The sequence below is a fragment of the Microcaecilia unicolor genome, chromosome 1, assembly GCF_901765095.1.
Source record: "Microcaecilia unicolor chromosome 1, aMicUni1.1, whole genome shotgun sequence".
Classification (NCBI taxonomy): Eukaryota; Metazoa; Chordata; class Amphibia; order Gymnophiona; family Siphonopidae; genus Microcaecilia; species Microcaecilia unicolor.
Genome location: NC_044031.1, coordinates 131,852,556 through 131,877,644, shown reverse-complemented (window position 1 = coordinate 131,877,644; position 25,089 = coordinate 131,852,556). Strand labels below are relative to the sequence as shown.

The 25,089-nt window shown below is 40.2% G+C and overlaps 1 protein-coding gene across 3 annotated transcripts in view; it reads left to right on the top strand.

Annotated features, from left to right (window-relative positions):
• The window catches only part of CDK6 (cyclin dependent kinase 6), a 319,355-nt gene that overhangs the window by 100,147 nt on the left and 194,119 nt on the right, over nt 1–25,089 (top strand). For all 3 annotated transcript variants that reach the window (XM_030200353.1, XM_030200368.1, XM_030200362.1), the window contains one exon: nt 9,377–9,512. In XM_030200353.1, coding sequence (XP_030056213.1) covers nt 9,377–9,512 — 136 coding nt within the window. The remainder of the gene's footprint in view (nt 1–9,376; nt 9,513–25,089) is intronic.

Genomic DNA, 25,089 nt, shown 5'->3' with positions numbered 1-25,089 from the left:
CAGTTTTAGGGATTACTTTTTAAGGGTGAGGCAGTTTAGGAAGTGGGGAACAATCATGGGTGGTAGTGTTTTAGAAATGAGAAGTTTGCAAGTGGTAGGTTTTGTGGGTGAGGAAGTAGGAGGTAGTTGCAGGAGGTAGTTTTTGTTGGGGCACTTTTTGGGATGCTAGGACAGTTGTATGGGTAATAATTGGGATGGGGACAATTTTGGGGGGTGGGGATAGTAGAGAATGGGGAGAGGCAGTTTGAAAGGAGTTTACTACAGCAATTGGAAATCCTTTTTCCATAGGAATGCACTTGGCCATTTTGGGGGGCCTTATTTATCTGGAACCCTTGGTCCAATTTATCCCATTTTCAAACTTGCATGCCAAATTTTATCCCATTCTGTTAAATTTAATGTGCTAGAGCAGCTGAAACTCATGCTTCTTTAGAAATGTATTGGGCCATGGGGGGGGGGGGGGGAAGAGCTTATTTCTCTGGACCCCTCGCCCCCAGTTCTATTTGGCCTATTTTGGAACTGGTATGTCTTTTAAATCACTTTTTCCCACATGCCAAGCTTCATCCTGTTCCGTTTCCTTTTCTTTACTACAGATGCTGGCACTCCTGCTCCCCAAGAAATGTACATCTGCATGTAAATAGAGTAGATAGATAATCTCAGCAGCGGTGACATCCATTTCTATTTCTTCCACATCTTATTTTTAAAAATTGCACACTAATAGAAGCTTCCTTTTAGGAGGTTCTACTGTAGACACTGGAAACAGTGCAAACTTTTTCCTGTTGAAATACAACAGAAAGGAAGGGCTCATGTTTGCATAATGTTTAGTCCTATGTTACTTGGCCTACCTTTTCTCTATTGAAGTGCCTGGATAAGCTGTAATCATTATGGTGAAAGGCTACATGTCATAGCCTGTGTTCAGAACTCCACACTACAAAAGAAAAAGATTTGAGTCAATAAAAAAAAGAAAAGCACTGCTCTGGGAAGTCCTGCCTTTGGAGCTCCTTATGTTGAGATACCAAATGTGCAGGGAGGGAACGAGCCAACAGTGAGGGAGAATGTGAATATTGGTTTGCATGAAGTTCATCTGCAGCACAAGTTTTGCCTCAACAGATAGTGAGTACTCTTAACTAAACTTCTTAATGTTCCCCCACCTCCTGGAATACCTTTAGGGGTCTTGAAGAAACCTGCCGTAGTGACAATGGAGTCACTCTGGGACTTGATATTTGATTTGCACTCCTTTGTACAAACATTGACATTTAAAAACACTAGTGATATAAAAGTTTTGTCAGAAGCTGTCCTTATTCAAGCACAGGTAACTGCTCAGCAGTCCACTGAAGTAAAACTTCTGGAAGCAAAAATTCAGACTTTGGAATCTTTGGGATTAGTCTCAGTTAAGGAGAAGAATTTTACTTATCGTCAATTGGAATATTTGGAAAATCAGGCTAGGAGGCTCAATTTGAGACGAACCAATTTTCCCAGGTCACTTCTAATAGCGCGTATAGACATGGTAAAGAAATATCTGCTTGAAATTTTTGGAATGTCGGGTGATTCACTGCTTCCAATAACTCGCGCACAGTATTTGCAGATTTAAAAAAAATCAGTTGGTGAGAATTTTCAAGGCCAAGCAGGAGACAGTATGAACCTAACATCTTTTTTGGAATCTTCTCTAGAAGTGATTACACAGAGAACTACTATGGTAGTTTCCTTTGCTTTGGAGATGGATTGTGATGCGGTATTGAGACTTTCATTTCGATATTTAGATACACAGTTTCTGGGATCTAAAATTAGAATATTTCCTGATCTTTCTAGAGAAACACAGAAAAGGTGCAAGGCCTTTTTGGCCCTTCGTCCAAGGACTTTGGCCTTGAGCGCCAATTTTGTACTTAAATTTCCTTGTATATGTTATGTATTATTTCAAACTAAATAATTTCAATTCTTTCATCCTAAGCAACTGGAAAAATTTTTGGTAGCTAAAGAGGAGGTAAATATCATTGTTTAAGTCATAGGAGCGCACTGTAGTGATAGGCAGGAGAGAGCCTGATGGGTTGCAATAATTTAGATCTGTAGTAAAATATTTCTTTTATTTCTTGTTTATTTTCTTATCATCTTGGATCCAAATTACCTAATATATTTTGGACGAAGTCTGTATAATTTTCATTTGTAGTCAATTTTGACACATATTTTTATTAGCACTATTTTGCATTATCAATTTCTGTATTATTTCTCATTTGAGTTGTAATCAATATAAATAAATAAATAAATAAAAAGTTAAAAGAAAAAGAAAAGCTTAGAGATGGTATGAGGTAATTTCAATGATTAATCATTTCTGTATTGTATTGCCTGTTAGTGTTAATTTTTCTTGAGGACAGTGTCTCCAAATTGGTTAGTTTTGTACATCCATGTAATTCCATTAATGCTAATTTTCTTTTTAGTTTTACTCTCAAGCCTGTTTAATTTGCATTTCATGCACATAGGACCAGTTGTACTAAGGGGTTTCTCCAGTTTGAGCCAAATTCTATATATGGCACTCAAAATTCTGCATGCAAATTTGGGCGTACGTCCAATTTGCCTGCACAATTTAATTGGTTAACGAGCCATTTAGTGCTAATAATTGGGTGCTAACAACCAATTATTGGCATTAATTGGCAAAACTTTGGATTTACACATACATCTTACAAAGCACTATTCTATAAAGATGCGCGCGTAAATCCTACAGAGTGCAACTGAAAAGGGGCATGGCTACGGGAGGGGCATGGGTGGGATAGGGGCGCTCACTAGAGACTGATTTTCTGAAGCTTTTTCCTCCCTTGTTTTTAACAATAGATATTGCATTGGATAAGTTTTTGAATGGGTAGGTTTAATTGATTTGATTTGCTTACTTTATTTATTTTTTTGTCTATTAGATTGTAAGCTCTTTGAGCAGGGACTGTCTTTCTTCTATGTTTGTACAGCGCTGCGTATGCCTTGTAGCGCTATAGAAATGCTAAATAGTAGTAGTAGTAGTAGTAGTACCTTCACTTCCTCATTACTAAATACCTTCTGTGCTTGCCTCAAGCCTGCTTGAATTCAATGATTGTGTTTGCCTTTACCTTTATGTGAAATAATGCATGACTTTGAGGCAGTCATCAGTACTCTGCTGAAGTACAGTCATAGTTCTTAGATGGTGGATCAAAGGCAAAATACTGTTGCTATTAGGATACAAAGTGAATGGTCGCAGACCATCATCAAAACTAACATTATCTTCTCAGCCACTAGAGAATGCTGTGATGTTTGGCTTATATGAAAGGGGAGGTGGAAGACAGTGGCCATTTGTGATGTCTGATAGGAGCAAAATGGAGAACAGGACAATAAAGAGTCTATGAAGAAAGAAAAAAAAATGAATAGTGCCAAGTAATATATTTTGCATGTAACAGAAACATACAGTCATAGTGTAGAGTGGCATTTTAGAAAGGATGTAGAAATGAGACATCCAGGTTGGGATGTCTAAATTCTACTAGTATTTTAGAACAGGATCTGGTGATGTGGAGCCTTTTCTAAAATACATAGAGAATATGTGCCAGTTATGTGTGACAGGAGCATCCATTTTAGAATCATAAACATCTAAATATGTTTGTGTTAAATTGCCAAGCTTTGTTCCTAAGCTTTTGTCAAAGTTCCTCATGAGAGAGTCCTGAGAAAATTAACAACTCATGAGATAGGGAAGCAATGTCCTTCTCTGGATTAAGAATTGATTATTGGACAGAAAACAGAGGGTAGGATTAAATGGTCATTTTTCTCAGTGGTGGAAGGTGAATAGTGGAGTGCCACAAGGATCTGTACTGAGACCAGTGCTATTTAACATATTTATAAATGATCTGAGGTGATTAAATTTGCAGATGACACAAAACTATTCAAAGCTGTCAAAACACATGCGGATTGTGAAAAATTGCAGGAAGACCTTAGGAAACTGGAAGACTGGGCATCCAAATGGCAGATGCAATTTAATATGGACAAATGCAAAATGATGCACATTGGGAAGAGTAATCCAAATCAGAGTTACCTGATGCTAGACTCCACCTTAGGAGTCGCAATCAAGAAAAAGATCTAGGTATCATTGCAGACATATTCTGAAATCTTTTGCCCAGTGTGTGGCGGCAGCCAAAAAAGCAAACAGGATGCTAGAATTAAATCAGGAAAGGGATGCAAAATAAGACGAAGAATTTTATATTGCCTCTGTATCACTCCATGGTGTGACCTCCACCTTGAGTATTGCGTTCAGTTCTGGTCGCTGTATCGCAAAAAAGATATAGCAGAATTAGAAAAGGTTCAAAGAAGGCGACCAAAATGATAAAGAGAATGGAACTCCTCCCATAGGAGCAAAGAGGTTAGGGCTCTTCAGCTTGGAAAATAGACGGCCGAGGTGGGATATTCTGAGAGGTGTAGAACGGGTAGAAATGAATTGATTTTTCACTCTTTCAGAAGTAGAGAGACCAAAGGACACTTGATGGAATTACATGGAAATACTTTTAAAACAATTAGGAAGAAATATTTTTTCACTTAAAGAATGGTTAAGCTCTGGAACTTGCTGCCGAAGGATGTGATAATGGCAGTTAGTGTATCAGGGTTTAAAAAAGGTTTGGACAGGTTCCTGGAGGAAAGGTTCATAGCCTGTTATTGAGATGCACATGGGGAAGCCACTGCTTGCCCTGGGATTGATAGCATGGAATGTTGCTACTAATTGGGTTTCTGCCAGGTACTTGTGACCTGGATTGGCCACTGTTGGAAGCAGGATATTGGGCTAGATGGACCATTGGTCTGACCCAGTATGGCTATTCTTATGTTCCATAATCCTGAACAAGCAGGACCAAATATGCCATAAAGATGTTAAAAAGTAATGGTGCAAATATTGAGCACAGGGGCACTCTGTATTCAAGTAGGACTCTGTCAGAGTAGGTATCATTATAGGAGAACCAAATCCAAAAAAATATAAAGTACAAAAAATTATTGTTGGGAAATAACTAACTAAAATTAAAACCAAGTAACAAAATAAAGTTAGCTGATTACTTACTAATATATAAATATAATGAGTTATAAATAAATCCTAATAAATAGATAAGTGCTCAGATATAATGCCACTTGCAAACTGGCTTTATTTAGATGACATATACATTCCTCACCACAGTTATACATTAATAATGCAGCTAACGGAGCCAAAATTTGTTGAATATGAAATAACAAGAAAAAGTCTGAAATACTTATTTTTGTAAAAGAGGTTCTATATAGGCAAGGGAAGTGTCCTTGAAATGTGATGAAACAGCTTGCTGCCAAGTGACTGGTGATTCATTGTGAAAATGTGTAAAATGTACACGCTTCTTAATCCATATATAAAATTGCTGCCCTCAAAAACTCAGCTTTTTAAGTCCAGCTACCTTCAAATCTTCAGCTGTCCTCTACACGGGACCGTGTTTCACTTATGCAGCATCTTCAGGAGGGCGCCTCTAGTAAAACTTTCTATACAAAAAAAGGCAAAAAAGCAGGTCATGTCCCTTAATGTCTTTTACACGTTTTAAATACTTTCAATACTACACATCTGAGCTAATGTTACTTATAATCCAGTAACTGCTGATTCAAAAATAATCATAATAAATGCTCGGCAGCCTACCAGCTGGGGCACTCTTCTGGGGTGCATTCAAAAGCAACTGACAAAAAACGTTAACATTTTATATGCTGGGAGTGCACATTCTTTAATTTGGTTCCAAATACACTGTGAATCTAAAACTTGAGAACTAGAGATCATAGAGAAGTCCACTCCACTTCTTAGTTAAGTAGACCCAGAAGATATGATGAGAAGTTCCTGAAATGCTAATATCTGCTGAAAAACAATGTTTGATCTATAAGATTGAAGGCTGCACTCATATCTAACAGAATCAAAAGAACATGCTTGCCTCCATCCATAGATAGTTGGGGTGGACAGACTTTGCACTTACCACACCTTAGGTTTTGCACTTAAGGTACAGTAAGTGCAAAACCCTACCATACTTCAGTAAAAGAGCCCCTCAGCGCAGTGGCGTAGCCCACCTACTTAGGGCTCAGGCCCACCAAACAGTAGCGCATGTTTAGCGGTAGCTGGTGGGGATTCCAAGCTCCACCAGCTGAAGACTTCCCACTGATGGTATCAAAAACGCTGCCCTCCACAGTACTGGCACCTGCGCATGCTCAGTTTTCAGCGCATGCCTGCTGCAGACTGCCAAGGTGGAGAGAAGCATTTTCCCGCCAGCTGAGATATTTTTTTGGTGGTGGGGGGAGGGGGAGAACACTTGGTGCCCACCCACTTCTTGCCTAGGCCCATCCAAAATCTGCTGTCTGGCTACACCCCTGCCTCAGCGGGTTTGAATTAGGGCACATCAACTGCTACCACAGAAGCGTGTTAACAGCTACTACGGTGGCATGACGGTTTGCATGCACTAATTCATACGTTAACAACATATTGTGTTAGGGGTAGGAACTAAGTGGGTTATGGGCAGAGAATGAGCATGGATCGTATAATGTGGTGAGTGCAGGGTAATTAACATGTACTGACCTCCATTTGTGCAGATAGGGTAGCTTAACTTAGAGCCTCCTCAGTAGTCTCCTGCAAATGCTGCTTATTCTTGGCTGACTCTCCTTGCTGAAACACACTTGGAGTCACGGGCTATGCTCATAATCCTGTGGTTCTGTCTAATCGTTGTGAAAACACTGTGGAATTATGGGTACTGCCATGGGGAATTGAGAGTTATCAGAACACTGCAGCCCTAAAATGCTGTGCTATCCTCCTTTCCTGGAGCCAGTAAGAATCTTTGCTGCAACTGTGGTCACAAGTTTTAAAATACAAGGTGCTAAAAACAAGGTGAAACTGGTTTAAACTGATTTGGTGCCTTATCTTTTTTTTTACTTTTTTTTATTTTTCATCCATTTCCATATTTAGATCCTGTCTATTGATCTCCAGTTGCATTAACATTTTTCATCTACAGGCCTCTCAGGAATTATAGTAATTTTTAGCCTGCTTTTCAAAAGAAGAAAAGTAGGCTTATGAGATCACTCTGTATATGTGGGAATCAGATGCATAGGATGATTATTTACGTTGCCATCTACAGTAGCTGAAAACCAATAATTTTAAGAAGCTCCTCTTCAAGTTGGTGTTGCATTTTCATCATTGCTGTGGAGTCAAACGTAGAGACTTAATCCAGAGAAACACAGCAAAAAAGGTAGATTATGAGTAAACTGGACTGCAGACAGTATGGTAAACAAACACTTTATTAATCAGAAACCTGATGTGGCTGCATTTCGGCGAGTGCCTGTATCAGGGGTGAACATTTATTTATTTATTGCATTTGTATCCCACATTTTCCCACCTATTTGCAAACTCAGTGTGTCTTACAATATTACATCATGGCCGGCGTCAAGCGTAGGTAAACAATTAGGTTTCATACAGAGAAATAAGTAATATAATGGATATAATCAATTCAGTAAATCAGAAAACAGTCAAACTATCAAGATGTAGTGATGCACTGGAGTTCTTATTATTGATCATTATGGTAGGCCTTGTTAAAGAGATAAGTTTTTAGTGTTTTTCTAAAGTTGATTAAGTCATGAATAGTTTTCAGTTCGAATGGGAAATGAAGTCCCAGGAATGTTCGAGCTGATCTTTTAGCGTTCCTGGGTGGCAAATCAATAAGGTCTCGTTGAAGTTGAGGTTTCTTGGAGCTAAGATCGACGCAGACCACGTGACCCTGAGGCAGATAACGAAACGCTGGCCACTGTTGGTCGTGGTCATAATTCAGCGTCTTGATTTGAGCTAAGTGTTTTGTAGAATGAAAATTTATAAGTAAAGGACTAGCAATAAGTAAAAGAAAAGAAAACTATTAAAGAAAAATGTATATAGGTGACTGCCTATGATGAAGCAGCCCAGCCCCTGTGAGCTTTCAAATTGTGTAGCCGGGGGCTTCGTGAGGCGTCACCTGTATCATCCATAAATCTAAAAAAGGTCAGCTGAATCACCAGCAGACGTTTTGACTGTTCCTTTCCATAAATGTATATTGTTGTTGTTTAAATCAATAAGGTCTGACATGTAGGCCAGAGCATTTCCATGAATGACTTTATGAATCAAAGTGCAGCATATATGTTGTGCAGTATGGTTTTATATCTATAACTGTCTATCTAAATAGATATAGATAGAGAGATATATATTCTATATATGTGCAGAACAGTTTACAGTTTATTAAACTTGCTAAACCGCTTGGCTGTATATAGGAACACAGAGGTGTGCAAATTAACAGAAAAACAGAAAACAACTCCAGCAGTTAATAGAAAAGAACATACGCTCAAGACAACACATTACTAAAAATTAAAATTAAAAATTAGTATCCAGAGGACAGCCCCAACTAATCCCCGTATATTCTGTGTGTGTACAATATAGTCATATATGTTGTTTGTATTTGTTTGTTTTACAGACATTGGTTTGCCTCTGGTGCAGGTGCTTGCTGAAATACGGCCACACCTGCTTGCTAGTTAAAGTGTTTGTTTATCATACTGATAGTTTATGCACTATCACCTTCTTTGTGCACTGTGCACTATTGACTGCTACACCTATGGTGTGTGTGTGTGTGTGTGTGTGTGTGTGTCTGTGACCTCTGCTTCACCCCAATAAATTCTGGGGTTGATATTTATTGGCACTTTTCTCCTACCTAGTTAAATACCGTTGAAAGGAATATTCAGTACAATAACTAGATAGTGCCACTTTTGCCCCCCCCCCCCCCCCCCCCCCACACACACTGTCCAGATCTTTCTGGTATGCTTCCTGGGCAGAGCTGAAGGTTATCTGGATAGCGGTGATATTCAGACCGCTAACAGATAGCTATCTGGATAAGGTTAGGGCAGCAAAAAGGTTAGGCTAGGTATCTGATTAGTGGTCTGAATATCGCTGCTAAATATAGCCCAGCTGGTCAGCACTAACTCCGGGTATTCAGTGGCAGCCACTGTCCAGATACTGCCACCGAATATCTGGATTTATTTTACCTGCAGCGGCTGGTGTTTAAAAAAACACTGACCGCCACAGGCTCAGTATTAGGGGCGGGGGTCTGTGTTTAGTATCCTATCCGTTTCAGACTTTAAGGACATTTTACAATGTCTAAGAGCATCCTGACTGATGTATTTCTTTTTTTAATCCACATTTGTGTGTCTCTATTAGTTCTGTGTGTAACTACTTCTTTATAATATGGAAAAAAAAAGTTTACAGGAATAAGACTAGTCTAAGATGACCCTAGCACAAAAATAGATAAATTGAAGTTCTGTTTCTTAAAACTCTGAATTACAACTTAGCTGTTTCCAGCAATTTACTTTTTCTCCTACTTTTTCTTTTCAGGTTGTTTGATGTATGCACAGTGTCACGAACGGATAGAGAGACCAAGCTGACTCTTGTATTTGAACATGTCGACCAAGACTTGGCCACTTATTTGAACAAAGTTCCAGAGCCAGGTGTTCCCAGTGAAACTATAAAGGTATAAAGCAACATTTCTAAGCTACATCATTTACATTTCATCATGAACATATTAGCCCCTCACTGAGCAAACAAAATCATTGGGACAGATCTTCCTTAAGGTTAAGGGAAAGTTTTAGATTTATGCTTGCTTTCACTTTTGGGTCAGGTGCTTAGGGCAGTGGTTAATTATTGAATATGCTGGAGCAAGAAGAAAATAACCTGGACAGATTTTTGGACAGAAAGCCTGAAATAGCAAAGTTGATTGCTATTTCCCTAGTTCTTGCCTATGGCTTTTAGGGGATAAAGGGAAAGAGGGTGGGATTTATTACCACTTTTCTGTGATTGCAATCAAAGTGGTTTACATATTATATTCAGATACTTATTTTGTACCTGGGGCAATGGAGGGTTAAGCGACTTGCCTAGAGTCACAAGGAGCTGTAGTGAGAATTGAATCTGGTCACCCGGGTTCTCAGGCTGCTGTTATGCTAGTTTTTTTTTTAATAAAGAAAGGCAAATACAAGGACTTTCAGTATCAGCATTATCTGCTCTTAAAATGTTTAAAGTCGATTTATTTCAGACAAATAACAAAAAAATGATTTGTTCTAATGACAATGCTCAATTCGTATCACAAAAGGGTCCCATATTCAACCATAGAGTTGTTACAAGGACTATCAGTATCAGACTTATATGCTTCATCATCGGTGGAGAACCCCTCAAATTCAGAGTCATGGAAAGAATCCGCAAAATACTCAGCTGCAAAAGCGGCTGTTTCCTCATGAGAGAAAACATAATATTCATCTACTGAAGAGTTGTCATCCAATGAACATCCATCTTTGAGTGCCTTTTCAAATCCTTTGATGATCCTGGAAGATTTTACTGCTTCCCAGGCATTTTCTGCCCAGGAACACACTTCTGCATAAGTGGCGTGGCATTGTTTTCCCCGCAGGGGTGAAAGAATGCTTGTCTTCACACATCCACTTTTCCCATTGTTGATGAATGAGGCATTTGAATGAATGATTAACTGCAATGTCCAAAGGCTGTAGCTTACTGGTAAGTCGGCCAGGTATAATAGCGATATGCGCTCCTGCCCTATTTGATCCTGGGGAACTGGGTTCAATTCCCACTGCAGCTCCTTGTGACTGTGGGCAAGTCACTTAACCCTCCATTGCCCCAGGTACAAATAAGTATATGTATATACTATGTAAACCGCTTTGAATGTAGTTGCAAAATACCACAGAAAGGCGGTATATCAAGTCCCATTTCCCTTTAACAGCTTCTGCACAGACTGTTTTCTATGTGAGGCCATTGCATCAAATATCACTAAAGATTTTGGTACAAAAAATCCTCCTGGTCTCCTTATTATCAATTCAGTGTTTCATAGGCTCTTCAGTCACTCATCCTATTTTGTTGCACATAACAACCACGCCTCTTAGAAAGTTTTCATGAGGCATCGTTATGCGCTTGAATATTACCAATGGCTTCAGTTTTTGCCCGCTCGCAGCACAGCTCAGTACCATGGTGAAGCTGGTACTTTCATGGCCTGTTGTTGTTATAGCACAAAAATCCATGAAGGTGGATGAACGCAGGAGTCCCACAAAAAACACTATTTTGGTGCCACATTTTGTGACTGTTTGTGTAGCAGGTATGTCAGATGTCATGTGCACTTCTTCTATATTTATTATATTTTCTGGTTGAATATTTCCTTTCTTTCGCTCCTTCATGACAAAGTTACGGAAACTTGCAGCTTTCTCTTCCCAGTCATCTGGTAGTTTTTGTCCATTTCTCCTCATGAAAATATGGATCCATTTTTCCACTGTGTTGAAATCAGTAGCGTTCATCTGCACAGCTAACTCTCTAGACTTCCATTTAATGTTTCTGGTGGAGACAATGCTGCAACTTTCTCTTTGTGTTATTACCCATTCTTTGAAGTTCAGCTCTGTGTTCGGCCATTTTAGAGGTTTCCCTCACCGTGCGCGTTTTCATGGGTGGAGTTTAACCAACATTTCTTCTTCCTTTCTCCACTCGCAGATTGATTTTTCTTCCACAGAGAAATTACGCCCAGCCTCACAATTTCCATAACCCTTGCCATATTCTATCACAGAAAGCTTAAAGTCTGCATTGTACAACTTACATTTCGGAGTGGTGTGGGGTATGCTTGGATGTGGGCTATACAACTACTTACAAACAGACACCGTGGATACCTGCGGGTTTTAAACAAGGTGCGGTTTATATACAGGAGAATACGGTAGTCACATTTTTGGTGCTTAAAAATAGACACCTTCTTATATAATTTTCCTCCGCATAGTTTACCTTTTGCTCCAATAACACCTGGTATACAGTCATATATTTGAGCTGCATGCTCATTACATTTTGGATTTATATACATGATTTGCATTTATTTCTGAAAGGCGGTGAGTTGGGGAATTGGGAGATATGTAGAATAAATAATACATTAAAATCCAGATCCAACTGCTCAACTAGTCCCTAAAGCAGTAATAACATCCAAATAACAGGTGTTTCCATGATTGTTGGAAAGGTGGCATATCAAAATGCATAAAAAGCCCTAAGGTGCATTCGTGTTGTCTGATAAAAAATGAATCAAACCACTGTTTGGCAGCCTTGCAATAGTACAACAAATTACTTTCAAGAACAGAAATGTCCATTTTGGATGATTTTATAACAACCTGCCTAACTTATATGTCAGATATGCATATAAGTCACACCAGTTTTCAAAGGGAATTTATGCACATATGTTTACATCTGGGAGGCAGAGAATGGATGGGGACCGTGCCTTATAGTTAACTAGAAGATAGATACTGTGCGTTAACTTTCAAAGCAGCAGATGTCACAGAGCAGTTAAAGTCATCTCATGTCTATGTTATTTAAAAAATGTGTACCTGTTAAAGTGTGTCATTTGTGCTGACATTCCCCCAGATTCTATATAGAGCACCTGTATTTGGGCGCCGATCCAAGATGTGTGTGCAACTTAATTGGATAATGAGCCATTAATGAGCACAAATTAGAGGATAACAACCAATTATCACATTAATTGGCACCAGTTAGGATTTGCGTGTGCTTAGGGCTGCATGCTATTCTATAACTCTGGGTGCCCAAATCCAATAGCATGCATCCCAAAAGGGGAAATGGCCATGGGAGGGACAGCAGCAGGTCAGGGGCATTGTAAACAGTTTGGCACAGTGGGGATCTGTGCCCAACTTGCAAGCCAGGATTTACACTAGGTTACAGTTGGTGTGGCTCCAACGCCCATAGTTTATCGAATAGCTCTTGGCGCCATTTTTTTCTGGCAATGAATTTTGAGCACCATTTGTAGAATTTTCCCCATTGTTTTTATCATATCTACCATATATGCTCAAACATAATCCCATCTGAATATAAACCAAGACAACATTTTTCCCCTTAAAAAGGTGGGAAAAATATTAACTCAGATATAAACCAAGAGTTTATATTCCAGCATTCCTTCCCTTCCCCCCACCCCTTTCTTGTCCAGCATTCCTTCCCTTCCTTCCCTCCCCTTTGCTGTACGGCATTCCTCCCATTCCCTCTCTGCCATTCCACCATTGCCACACCCCTCCTCCCAGACTGAAAGAACTCCCACTGAACAGAAGAAGTCCCCATCCCAGACCCCATCTGTAGCCCCTCTGGGCCTGCAATACTGCCCTAGTGGTCTAGTGGCAAGTTGGGGCAGGAGCAGTCCCAACTTGCTCCTCTGTGCAGTCAAAATGGCTGCAATGACCTCCAGCAGCAGTCTCACAAAAGAAAAACATCTAAAAAGTGGCAGAATGCAGGATTTGGACATTTTTCTCACCAAAATATCCAAATCAGTGTTTTTGAAACCTAAGTCCGTCAGAAGTGCGTTCAAATCACAAGGAGGCATGTCGGGGGCATTTTGAAGGCAGGATTTGGGCGTCTAACACTTGGATGTTTTACAGCTATAATGGAACAAAACAAAAACGTCCAGGACTAAAACTAAGACGTTTTGGGCTAGACCTGTTTTCAGAATGAATATGGCACAAAAAGGTACCCTAAATGACCACATGACCACTGGAGGGAATCAGGGGTGACCCTCCAATACCCCCCCCCCAGTGGTCACTGACCCCCTCCTACCCCCCAAAAATGTGAATAAAAGTATGACTTACCAGCGTCTATGACAACTGCAGATGTTAAAGTCAGGTCTATTAGAGCAGCACGCAAGTCCCTGGAGTAGTGCAGTGGTCGATGCAATACACAGTGGGGGACCCAGGTCCATATCTCCCTCTACCTGTCACACCTGTGATGGAAACTGTGACCCCTCCAAAGTCACCAGAACCGTACTGTACCCACATTTGAGTGCCTACTTCACCCATAAGGGCTATTGTACTAGGGGACAGTGAGTTTTGGTTGGGTTTTGGAGGGCTCAGGGGACAAAATAAGAGAGCGTGTACCTGGGAGCATTTTTATGAAGTGCCCTCTAGGGTGCTTCATTGTTCTCCTGGGATGTCTGGGGGACCAGTCCATTAAAAATACTGGCTTCTCCTACATCCCAAAGGCATGAATCCCAACGTTTTGCACCTATTCGTTTGTTGTTGTTTTTTTCCGAAAATGGACTAAAAAACAAAACATCCAAATCACAAAACCTTATTCAAAACAGTATTTTCAAAAAAAGGATATACTTTTTAATTTTTTGAAAATTACCTCTTTCCTATTAAGATTTTTGAACATTTTGTGCAAAACATCCAAAATCAGACTTAGACGTCATATGGAAAATGCCCCTCATAGTAACCTATGGAAGTTTGTAAATCTAAGTGCTTTGAAAATGAGCCCCAGTGTGATCCAGTAGTACTTCAAAATACTTCTCATCCTGTAAAAAAATTAAATTATGAGCATTAGAGTATTGTTAGATTTGCAATTATCTCTACAGGCTCATATAACAAGATTAATGCAATCCTACTATCAGTTGCATTTGTTGAGTAGGATAAATCAGTTCCCCCAATATTCAGCCAGCGGCAGTGAGCATTTTGTTGCCCACAGCCGACATTATTACTGGATATTCAGTGCTGGGCCCTGTCTGGGCTTCGGCACTGAATATCCAGTATTTTTGAGCTAGCCAGTTAAGTCAGTATTCAGCTTCTCATCGCATAAGCCAAACTGCTTAAAGATAGGACTGCTATTTATACAACTCGGTTTAAACGGTTTACTTATGCAGTGAGGGGCTGATTATCAGCACTGGACCTGACTCCATCCCTGGAATGCCCATGAGTTAGTCATTTTTTAATTTGACATTAACCAGTCATTTTCGGTGAAGATAACTGGTTAAATGCTGCTGAAAATGACTGGATAGCCATGAACAAGCAATTTAACCAGTTGACAGTTGTTTCTGGCCAGTTTCAGACAGTGGTTCAGAGTATTTGTGGAAATTGGATTATTGTAATGTTCAATATTTGGGTTTGATACAGGAACGCTGTGAAGTATTGCAAATTGTACAAAATGCAGCTGTATGGCTGGTGGTTGGACAGGCTGTCATGATTATGGTACTTGCTCTATGACTAATCAAATATGTCCCAGTGGTATCCTATATCTATTGATTAAGAAGATTTTATCTTCAACAAAAGAACCAGTCACAACGTCAAATTTCCCATAACTCTTCAACTATATTCTTCGTTAGTAAATAGGGCCATCAGAGGCGGCATATTTCAAGCATGCAGCACTTTGCTGCTTGCTGTACACCTTATATCATCATTGGTCTGCAATTTCCTTTAGTGTACAACATAACTTTTTAAATTTTATCTTTTTGTCAGTTTTTACCAATTTTATACACCCTTCATGTGCTTTAAAAAAGAACTGTTTTTAAAGCTTTCAAATAATAATTAAAGCTTGCACTTAGCTTCATCGTGCAGCTTATTAAACCATACTCCCTCTAGGAAAACATTATATTGGCTTCCTACTTATTATAGGATTAGGTTTAAACTTTTATTGCTTGTCCACAGAAATTTGATTAGTTTGCATCATTTTATTTGGTGCAAATTTTGTAGATTATCACCCAGTATTTGGGAACTAAGGCCAATGCCAGACGGACTTCTGCGGTCTGTGTCCTGCAAATTTCAAAAGACATTTGTAGATTCAGCAACTTCAGTATTTGGGAACTAAACTTGAGTTAGGAACAGATATAATTAAATATATAATGATTTAAACTAGATAACTGAAATGTAGAAGAAAAAGGTAAAGGGCTAGCTCTCATATAGCACCAGATTTCAGTATCATCGCCCAAGCCACCACATTTTGAAGTATAACACCTGCTAATGGTTTAACTAAAACAGTCTGTATGAATCCACACAAAACATCAACTTCACTAATAAGATTAGCTGTTAAACAACACAATGTCCGCCAGTGAAGACCAAAACATGTGACTTCTCAAAAAATGGGGAAAATGTCTCATACACTCCTGTGGCAACACTCTCACTTTTCAGGTGCACACAGCGCAAAAAGTAATCATAGACATAAAAAACCCCTTTGATACTTTTTTTGTTTTTTAAATATGCAAAAAAGTGTATAAACAAATATACTGCTTCCCCTCCTCGGCTGTCTTCCTGCTTCGAAGGAGGAGTCCCGTCTCGACGCCGGCCAGCTGTTTCCTGCCAGCAATCCCCTTCTCACCAATTGATCACTGCTGCAGTTTCGGCGTCTGGGGATTAAGGAGAGCAGCCTTGCAGGCCATGGCGTGTACTGGGATCGTTGATGCGGTGGGGCTTCTGTTGTCATCCCCTTGGCTCACTATCCTCTTCGCCTGCCTTACCGAGATTCGGCGAGTCAAGACCTGATTTCTGACTTTCTTTCCCTTTTTTCCCTTTTCCTTTCCCCTCTTTTGCTTTCCTTTCCCTACTTACTTTTTACTTTTCAGATTGTATTTATATTCCCTCCTCCCTTCCCCTCTCCGTTCCTATTCTCCTTGTAACCTATTTATTTTATGAGTTCATTGTAAGCCGCTTTGGAGCTGCACAACAGCGGCAAAAAGCGGAGTATAAATGACCTTAAATATGTAATTAAATTCTTCGCTTTTGAATGCCCAAACTGACAGCAAGAATTCAAATCACTTATCTTAGCCTGCTGTCCAGTTCAAATGAAGAGTGGTACTTCCTGGTTTCCAGAAAAACTGTCATGCAGTACCACCCTTCATTTGAACTGGACAGCACCCTTCATTTCAAAATGTTGTCTGTGATTCTGCATCTTCTTGAAGTCATACTTTGTCTGCCTATGTTGAAAAGCCTTTCAACAAGAGTACTGAAAGGCAAACCCATATTATACTTCAAAAACAGTGCCTTGATACGAGGAAACTGCAATACACTGATTACTTCATGAGAATTATCATTTAAAAATAGGTCCAATTCAGCAGCAACATCACTTCTGTCACTGCCATCACCATTCTGAAAATAGAAGAAGTCATCTTCATCACTACAATCACTGTTTCATAAAGCTGATGCAGTTTGTTCTGATGACAGTTTCACTGTCTTCATTTCTTTGAAAAGAAGTTCTTTGCTTTTCATCTTCATTTCATCATCTTCAACCAACCCAATGAAGATGAAGCTGTGGCAGCATAACTGCAGCCAGAATCAAATCTTTGTGGATAAGCCCACGTTGAAGTGCACGCACTAGAGGTGAGGCATATTTAAGGTCTATAACAACTTTAGTCAGCTTTGTTTTCAACATGGCCAAAGTAGGCAGCAAAAAGCCCAAGTAACATTCAGCTTCACTTTGTAGGATGTTCAGAGCAGCTGCTAGTGGACTCATGACACAGCAGTACTCACCCAGAAAAATTACTTCATGCTGTCAAGCCAGTCACTCCCTAAGCTGTGCACAGTTCATTCAGTAGGCTGAGTTCATGTTTTTGACAACAATAGAATAAATTTCTCAACACTGTAAAAGAAACAATTCCACCACATTGCATTAGGAACAATCAGCTGCATATTGTATTTTTCTTGTACAGTATCAGCTGCCTGAGCACTTTGACTTGTCTTACAAAAGTACATAGGTATTGCCATACTGGGACAGACCAAAGGTCCATCAAGCCCAGCATCCTATTTCCAACAGTGGCCAATCCAGGTCACAAATACCTGGATTGGCCAGATATTTGTGACCTGGATGCTGCAGAATTTGCCAGGTATTTGTGACGTGGATGCTGTAAAATTTACCATTGAGTTTTGAAAAAAAATCTTTTTGTATACTATAGCCTTACAAGCATCTTCTGAGTCATTAATACCTACCAAGTTTAGAGTGTGTGCAGCACATCGTTAGTGCAGTGGCAAAGGACAGTGCTCTTCTGCTTCATCGCGACCATCAGCAAAGACCTCATCTATATTTGTAAAGATAGTCCTGTCTACTCCAGTTTGAGAAACAAGCCATGATCAGCGGAGTCATCCGAAAACAAACTGAATCCTTTGACAAAGTTAGAGCCATGGTCTTTGATGGTCAATGTCACCTTAGCTGCTAGATTATATTTATTGTGGACAATCTCAAGAGCTGACACTATCAGGTCATAACTGTGTCACCCCTTTATATATTTACATGCAAGAACAGCAGAGTGGCACTATAGAGAAGTTTTGTCTAACCAGTGAACTGTCACACCAAAGAAACTGAGATTATGACTTGTCCAGATATTGGCACTTGTGCAAACATATGGCGTTTTGCTCAAATGAGCTGTCAGTGTTTCCTTCATATTGCCAAATTTATCCTCAAGATGTCCAACCAGAGTTTCCAGACTCATAACTGATCTCAGTGGTTGCAACCCAGTGACGAACTGAACGAGAAAGTTCATGATGAGTTCACCCATTTGAGTCTGCGACACTTTGATTTCATCGTTAAAATCAACAGTTGATAACATAAGGAAGGACTTATCGAAGCTAGAGGAATAGTCTGAAATTTGACAGCTAAAATTTAATTCTAAAAATGCAGGGCTATGCATTTGAGCTGTAAAAACCTGAGGGAACAGTACAGTTTAGGGGGTGAAGAACTTTTTACATGAAAGAGAAGTGGGACTTGAGTGTGATCATATGTGATGATCTTAAGGTGGCCAAACAGGTAGAAAAGGTGATGATGAAAGTTAGAAGGATGCTTGGGTGCACAGGGAAAGGAATGGACAGTAGAAAAAAGGAGTTGATGATGCCCCTGTATAAGACTCTAGTGAGACCTCATTTAGAACATCGTGTACAATTCTGGAGATTGCACCTTTAAAAAGATATAAACAGGATGGAGTTGGGCCAGAGGGTAGTACCAATAGGGAAAGAAGCTACAGAATTTGCGAAGGAAGAGAAAAAACTTTTCAAGAAATTGGATCAGCAAAGGAGAAACATCAATTGACAAATGCATAAGTACAGTAGGAAATACAAAGTGTTATTCTAGGAACTATTGGTTGATCAAAACCAGACACATGAGTGGTTAAGGAGAAGTGAATTGAAACCTAAGGATGAGCAATTGATAGTTGCACCCCAGGACAGCGGGTTACGGACAAGATGGTTTATAGTAAGCATTGAAAAACTGGTGCATCAGCCATCCGTAGATTCTGTAAGAAAGAGCTAGAAACAGCTACTCAACTCATGGCTGGTTGTGAAGTACTGATGGTGGAAAATCTTTATGCAGAAAGGCACAAAAAGGTAGCATGTCTCATTCATTGGAAACTCTGTAAGCATTACAACATCAGTGTAACAGAAAAGCATTGGGATCATGACCCTAAGAGAACTGTGGAAAACAAAGAGGTTATGATCACCTTGGACATCCCCATTCCGTCTAATAAAAAGTTGGATGCAAGAAAACTGGATATAGTGCTAAAAGAGAAAAACACCAGAATGACATTGATTATAGAGGTGTCAGTCCACCCGTGATTATTCTATTAATTGCGTGGAGAGAGAGAAGATCCTCAAGTACCAAGAAATGCAGTCTGAAACCAAGAATATGTGGCAGAAAGATATAGAAATATTTCCCATTGTTTTGGGTGCCACAGGCTTGATGGAAAAGAATTTCCAAGTGCACTAAATTTCCTATCCATGTTACATCTTATGAATTCCAGAAGGAAGCTATCTTTGGCACAATACAAGTATTATGGTGAGTGTTAGCAGTAAATTTGAGAGACTGACATCATACTCCATATACTCTGGTTGAGGAATGAGGTTCATTACTGTCATAGTTGTTGCAAAAATAAACTATTTAGAGATATTGACTCCCCTCAGAAAGTAAGTGTAAAGTTCTATGCATGCCCAGCTATTCCCATTCACAGCAGTATCCTCAGTCCCCAGTTAGTTCATAGCTCAAGAATGAATGCAACTCTCGGGGGGTGGAGGGGGTGAAGGTGGCTCCTATCCCCAGGATTCTATATATGGTGCCTTAATTTCCACACGAAAATGGAAGCGTATTCCATAACAATGTGGGTAACTTAATTGGTTATCTAGCTAATCAGCGCCGTTAATTGGATGTTTACAAGTAATTAGCAGCACTAATTGACATTAATTAGACTAAGCATATTCTGTAGCATGGTGTGCCTAAATTCTAAGTCGCATAGTTGAAAAGGGGGCATGGCCATGGGCAGGGCGTGGTTGTTTCTAAAATCTATGCACATTGTTATAGAATACACCTGCTATGCGCCTATCATTTGTCCATTGTCCTGGAGCAGCCTAGTCATAGCAAAAGATGTAAAGCACAGCTTGTCTGAATGCACTATCCCTGATTGTGGCCCGCTCTAAGCAGTAGTGCTGCTGCTTTGTTTATGGGAGCTTATTTTTGTTTATAGAATACTAGCGTAACAGGAACATAGGTGCCTATTTTTGTTTATAGAATACTAGCACAATAATTTAAATATGCGCCCATAATTTAGTCATGAGCACTTATCCCAGCCATATTGTAGAGCAAGTATAAGCATGTGTGCTTAAGTGCCAGAGGTGTAACTTACTGTGTTCTTTTAGTTACATGTATAATTTTGCACCCACCCATACTCTGCCTATGTGTATCTATTTGTAAAATATGTGCTTTCCAAGATATGTGCATACTTATAGAATGGCACTGAGGCAGAATGGTGACATATACAGTACACATGTGTGGGCATATGTGTATATACCATTGTTCTAATGACTTATGCATGTAATCAGTGGATAACTGTGAGTGCATACTATGTAGAATTGCCCTGCATGTGCTTAACAAAGTTGATTTCATGAGAACCACAGACACAGTAGCTTCACTTTACTGATTAAAAATGAGTATCAGTTTATTTGTAACAGAACTGGATAAAGGATGCTAGCTAATTTGTCAAATTTTTCTTGGTTATTGGATTACCAGCTAGGTGGAGTAGAAGGAGACAAACTGCTGTGTAGACATTCTGACGGATTTAGTTCTTTTAAGATAGTATACAAGAGCACTTTTGCAGTCCAGAGTATAGAGGGAATTTTCACACAGATTTTTACAAAATGTAGAAAGCAGTATTTCCTCGATGACATGAAAAGACTTGTCTACCTTTGGTAAAAACTAAGGTGAACTATTCGGTTGTGATGAAGTTCTATTATTCTTCTAGCTGAAGTAACTGCTACTAGAAAAAGTAGGTTCCAAGTGGCATGCTTGAGAGAAACAGACTCCATTGGTTCAAAAGATTATTTCATAAGAGATGTAAGGACATTATGGTTCCATAGCCCATCTGTAATGATGGTTTGACATGAGGATTCCCTTTTATAAATTGAAAAATGATAGAATCCCAGCTTTTCAATATCCTATCAGTGGGAGCATAATAGACTGAGGGGTATATTCTGTATAGAGCCACCCACAGTTTGGTGCTGGGAAAGTACACACTAAGCAGCTATTCTATAATGAAAAGTATAAACATCTGCATTTATGTGTGTCCATTTAGACACCCCCACTTAACGCCAGCTCAAAGGTTGGTATAAATGCAGGCCCCTAAATGTGTATGTAAATGCAAGTATTCTGTAACCAGAAGAGTAGGGATCCAAGATGGCGGTCGGGAAGGACGTGTGAGCAGCAGCTTCTGACCAGCTATTGTTTTCTGCGAGTGAAAACTTCTCCATAACATTATGGGGAAGCGAAAAGGGAAATCCAATTTGCCTACCTCCACAGGCAAGGTGAATCCCTCTTCTACCCGACAGTTGACTCTAGAAGAGTCGGGTATGCTGCCTCCAGGGACTCGAGTTGACGCTTCGAGGGGCCCTCTGGAAACATTGGACCTCAGCGTAGAGGGGATAACATTGAGCCCCCCTCTCACGACAACACCCCCAAGGCCGGGAGGAGAGACGATGGCGCGGCGGGAGCAGCTGGTTGTGGATCCCGGAAGTGGTGCCCCAGCAACTGTTCGTGGAGACCCCGTAGCCACGTCTTCGCCGGTGGAAACATCGAGTTGGGCAGATATGGCGGTTCGACTGCCTCTGCCTATGGGCGAAACCTCTGCGAGTCTTGAGGAGATGATAAGATCTTCTGTTGCTACTATGAATTCCATATGGGAAAAGATTCAGGGTTTGGATGTCTCGTTACAACAAATTGCAACTTCTTTTGCCGGAAAACTGGCGGAACTATCACAAGAACATAACGTTTTATCGGGAAAAGTGACGGAGCAGACTACCAGGATGGACTCCATAGAAAACGAGGTACTATCAGTTAAAACTACAGCGGCAGCTCTTATTAAGGATAATAACCTCCAAAAAAGAAAAATTGAGTATATGGAGAACCAATTGAGAAGATGTAACTTGCGTTTTTTGAATTTTCCTAAATCTCCTTTAGTTCCTGCTAAAGAAATGTTAAGAAAATATCTTGTTGAAATACTGGGGATATCCCCAGATAATTTTCCTCCATTAACTAAGGCTGTGTACATTTCAAATACAAGAACGGGAAGATCAGTTCCAAGAACTGAACATGATTTAAATTTAACTCAATTTCTTGAAAGTTCATTGGAGGTTATTACTGAAAGGACAACATTGTATCATTTGCTCTAGAACTAGACCGAAATAATATATTTAGACTTTTTTTTCCGCCACATTGGTGGTACTCTTTTCCTGGGTTCTAAAATACAAGTTTTTCCTGATCTCTCAAGAGATACACAAAAACGAAGAAAAGACTTCTTAGCGATGAAGGGAAGGGTCCTCCAGTTGGGAGGGACCTTCATACTTACATTTCCTTGTAAATGTTATATTTCGTTGCAATCCAATAACTATATGTTTCTTGAACCGGGAAAGTTGCTTGAAGTTATTGTGAGTAAAGAGTGACTTGACATTTAACCCTGGCTCTAACGCTAAATCGGCTGCGCTAACTCTAATCCCTTCCATCCCTTAGATATTTTCTTTTATCTTTATTAAATTGTGATATTCTTAGTTCCTATTTCTTGGATCTTCTTCAATGTGGACTAAATTGAAGTTATATTACATTGCTTGAATATTATAATTATTACTTTAATGTTTTTTGTTCATGTAAGTTCTATGATTTATGTATTTGCATAAATGTAAATTTAAAATTCATAAATAAAAAAATTAAAAAAAAAAAAGTATTCTGTAACCAGCGTGTGCATATTATAGATACACCCCTAACCCGCCCATGCCCCTCCCACTTCAACTCCCTAGTTGAAGATATGCGCCCTAAAATTTATACTCCAAGGTTATAGAATAGCAACTCAGGGCAGTTCTGCACGCAACTGCAAATTGGTGTCAGTTAGTGACAATTAGCTCTTATGTAGCCAATAAATTTCTATTCAGTCCACTTAACACCCAATTATTATACTAATTGCACACAGAACTGACCTTATTCTATAACAGCACATGCAAATTTGAGTGCTAAGCATCAATTTACGTGCGCTTTTGGGGTGAGACTGCACGAGATAGACTCTGCTGGAGGATGTTTGCAGTTTCAGCTGGTAAAGATGGTACAAGTAATGCAGTATGGTATGGGGAGAGCACCAAATAAGTCCATAGTCATTTGTGAAACACCAAATGTGAGAATCTCTTCCATTTAAAAGGTAGTCTTCTTCCTGCAATCAGTACTGTATAGACTGGGAAGCCTCGCGTGGAAAAATGCTGCTTAGTTTCCATGCTGTGAGGGCTAGCGATTTGAGATTTGGATGAAGAAGAGTGTCTTGGTTCTGTGTGATCAGCAATGGAAATATTTGAAGTCTGTTGGCAGAAGAATCGCAAGTATTTTGAAAAGAGGAAAGCTGTTTTCGTGAGGTCAGTATTGTCCTATGAGAATCATTGTGCTGGGCCTTTTCAGAAACTTTTGTAGAATCTTTGCTATAAAAGGGCTGGAGGATAAGCATAGATGAATGGCCAAGTCTAGTTTATGGCCAGCACTTATTTTGCCATTTGATCTGGAGATAGAAACAGTGAACAACAGACGGGGGATGGATGCAGTGAACAATAGAGAGATAACTTCATTTTTGCTGTGGGCCATCTCTGTGGGCCGTGCGTTCCTCCCTCTCTTCTGGTTGCCTGGTGCTTGATTGTAGCTGTCTCAGCAGATCGAGCATGGTTTTGTTTCCAGATGAGCAGCATAGCTTCCCTTCCATTTCTATTTGTGGGAAGTTCTCCACCTCCAGAGGGGGAGTGTCTTTTCATCCCTGTATGTGGACATTGCCCCCTCTCAGGTTTTGCTCTGTCCTTGAAAGTGGGATGTGGTTCCATTACTGGCGGTTGTGCCGGGGCTCTGCCTTTGGCAATGGAGGGGGATTCCATCTCTAACTCTTGGGCATGGCTTCGTACCTTCATATGGAGGGGGCATCCCGCTCTCCTTGGGATTCGTGGCTCCGTCTTTGTTGGGTGAGCGTATCTCCACCTCTGGGTGCGGCGAGAGACCTATCTTTAGGTGGTCGTAGTGCTCCTATCTTTGGCTGGTGCCCAAGGGCCATCTGTGCTTTGCATGGTAGCACCGACTCTGACTGGGACCTGTACCTTGTCCTTTTCTGTCCTTAACCGAGGGTTCAGAGGGTCTCTGTTTCTGGATGACAACCCTAGCCTCTGTCTCTATGAGGTGCATGGCTTGCTTCGCATTTTGTGAAATTGGCTTGTTCAGGTATGTAGTGCATATTTCCGTCTCTAGGGGTGGCACCTCCCTGCTTCTTTGTCGGTAGGACATAGTCATTAGTTTAAGTTCTGTCTCAGTGCTCCAACTTGGTTGCTATGGTGGAGGTTCGACTTGGCGCTGGCTTGGAGAGTGACATCTTTTTTCCTCTCTGCTCTGTTGCTTCTTTTCAGGGGCTGGTAGCTTCATTGATGTCTGTTGTCATTTTGCCCTCTGCTGGGCTCTTCACAATCGTGGTTCAGGTCTCCGCTGCTTCTTTGAGTCATCTGTTGTGGTTCCATGTCATTTTTCAGGGCCCTCAGGGTCTCCCTTGGCTACTTCCCTCAACCTCTTCTTGGTATCAGGGCGCTGGCTTCCTTCCTAGTGTCTCTGCCTTCCTCTCTAGTTTTGAGGGATGTGATCTCTTCCCACAGTCGGGGACCTTTGGTCGTCTCCGTCAGCCACAGTTCCTTTCTGGGATGCTGCTCTGGACCTTCGTAGAGATCTATTTTGTCCAATTGGGTTGTAGTTTGGCTGGTTGTGCTTTTGGCTTTGGTGGTTTTTCGATTCATGGTTCT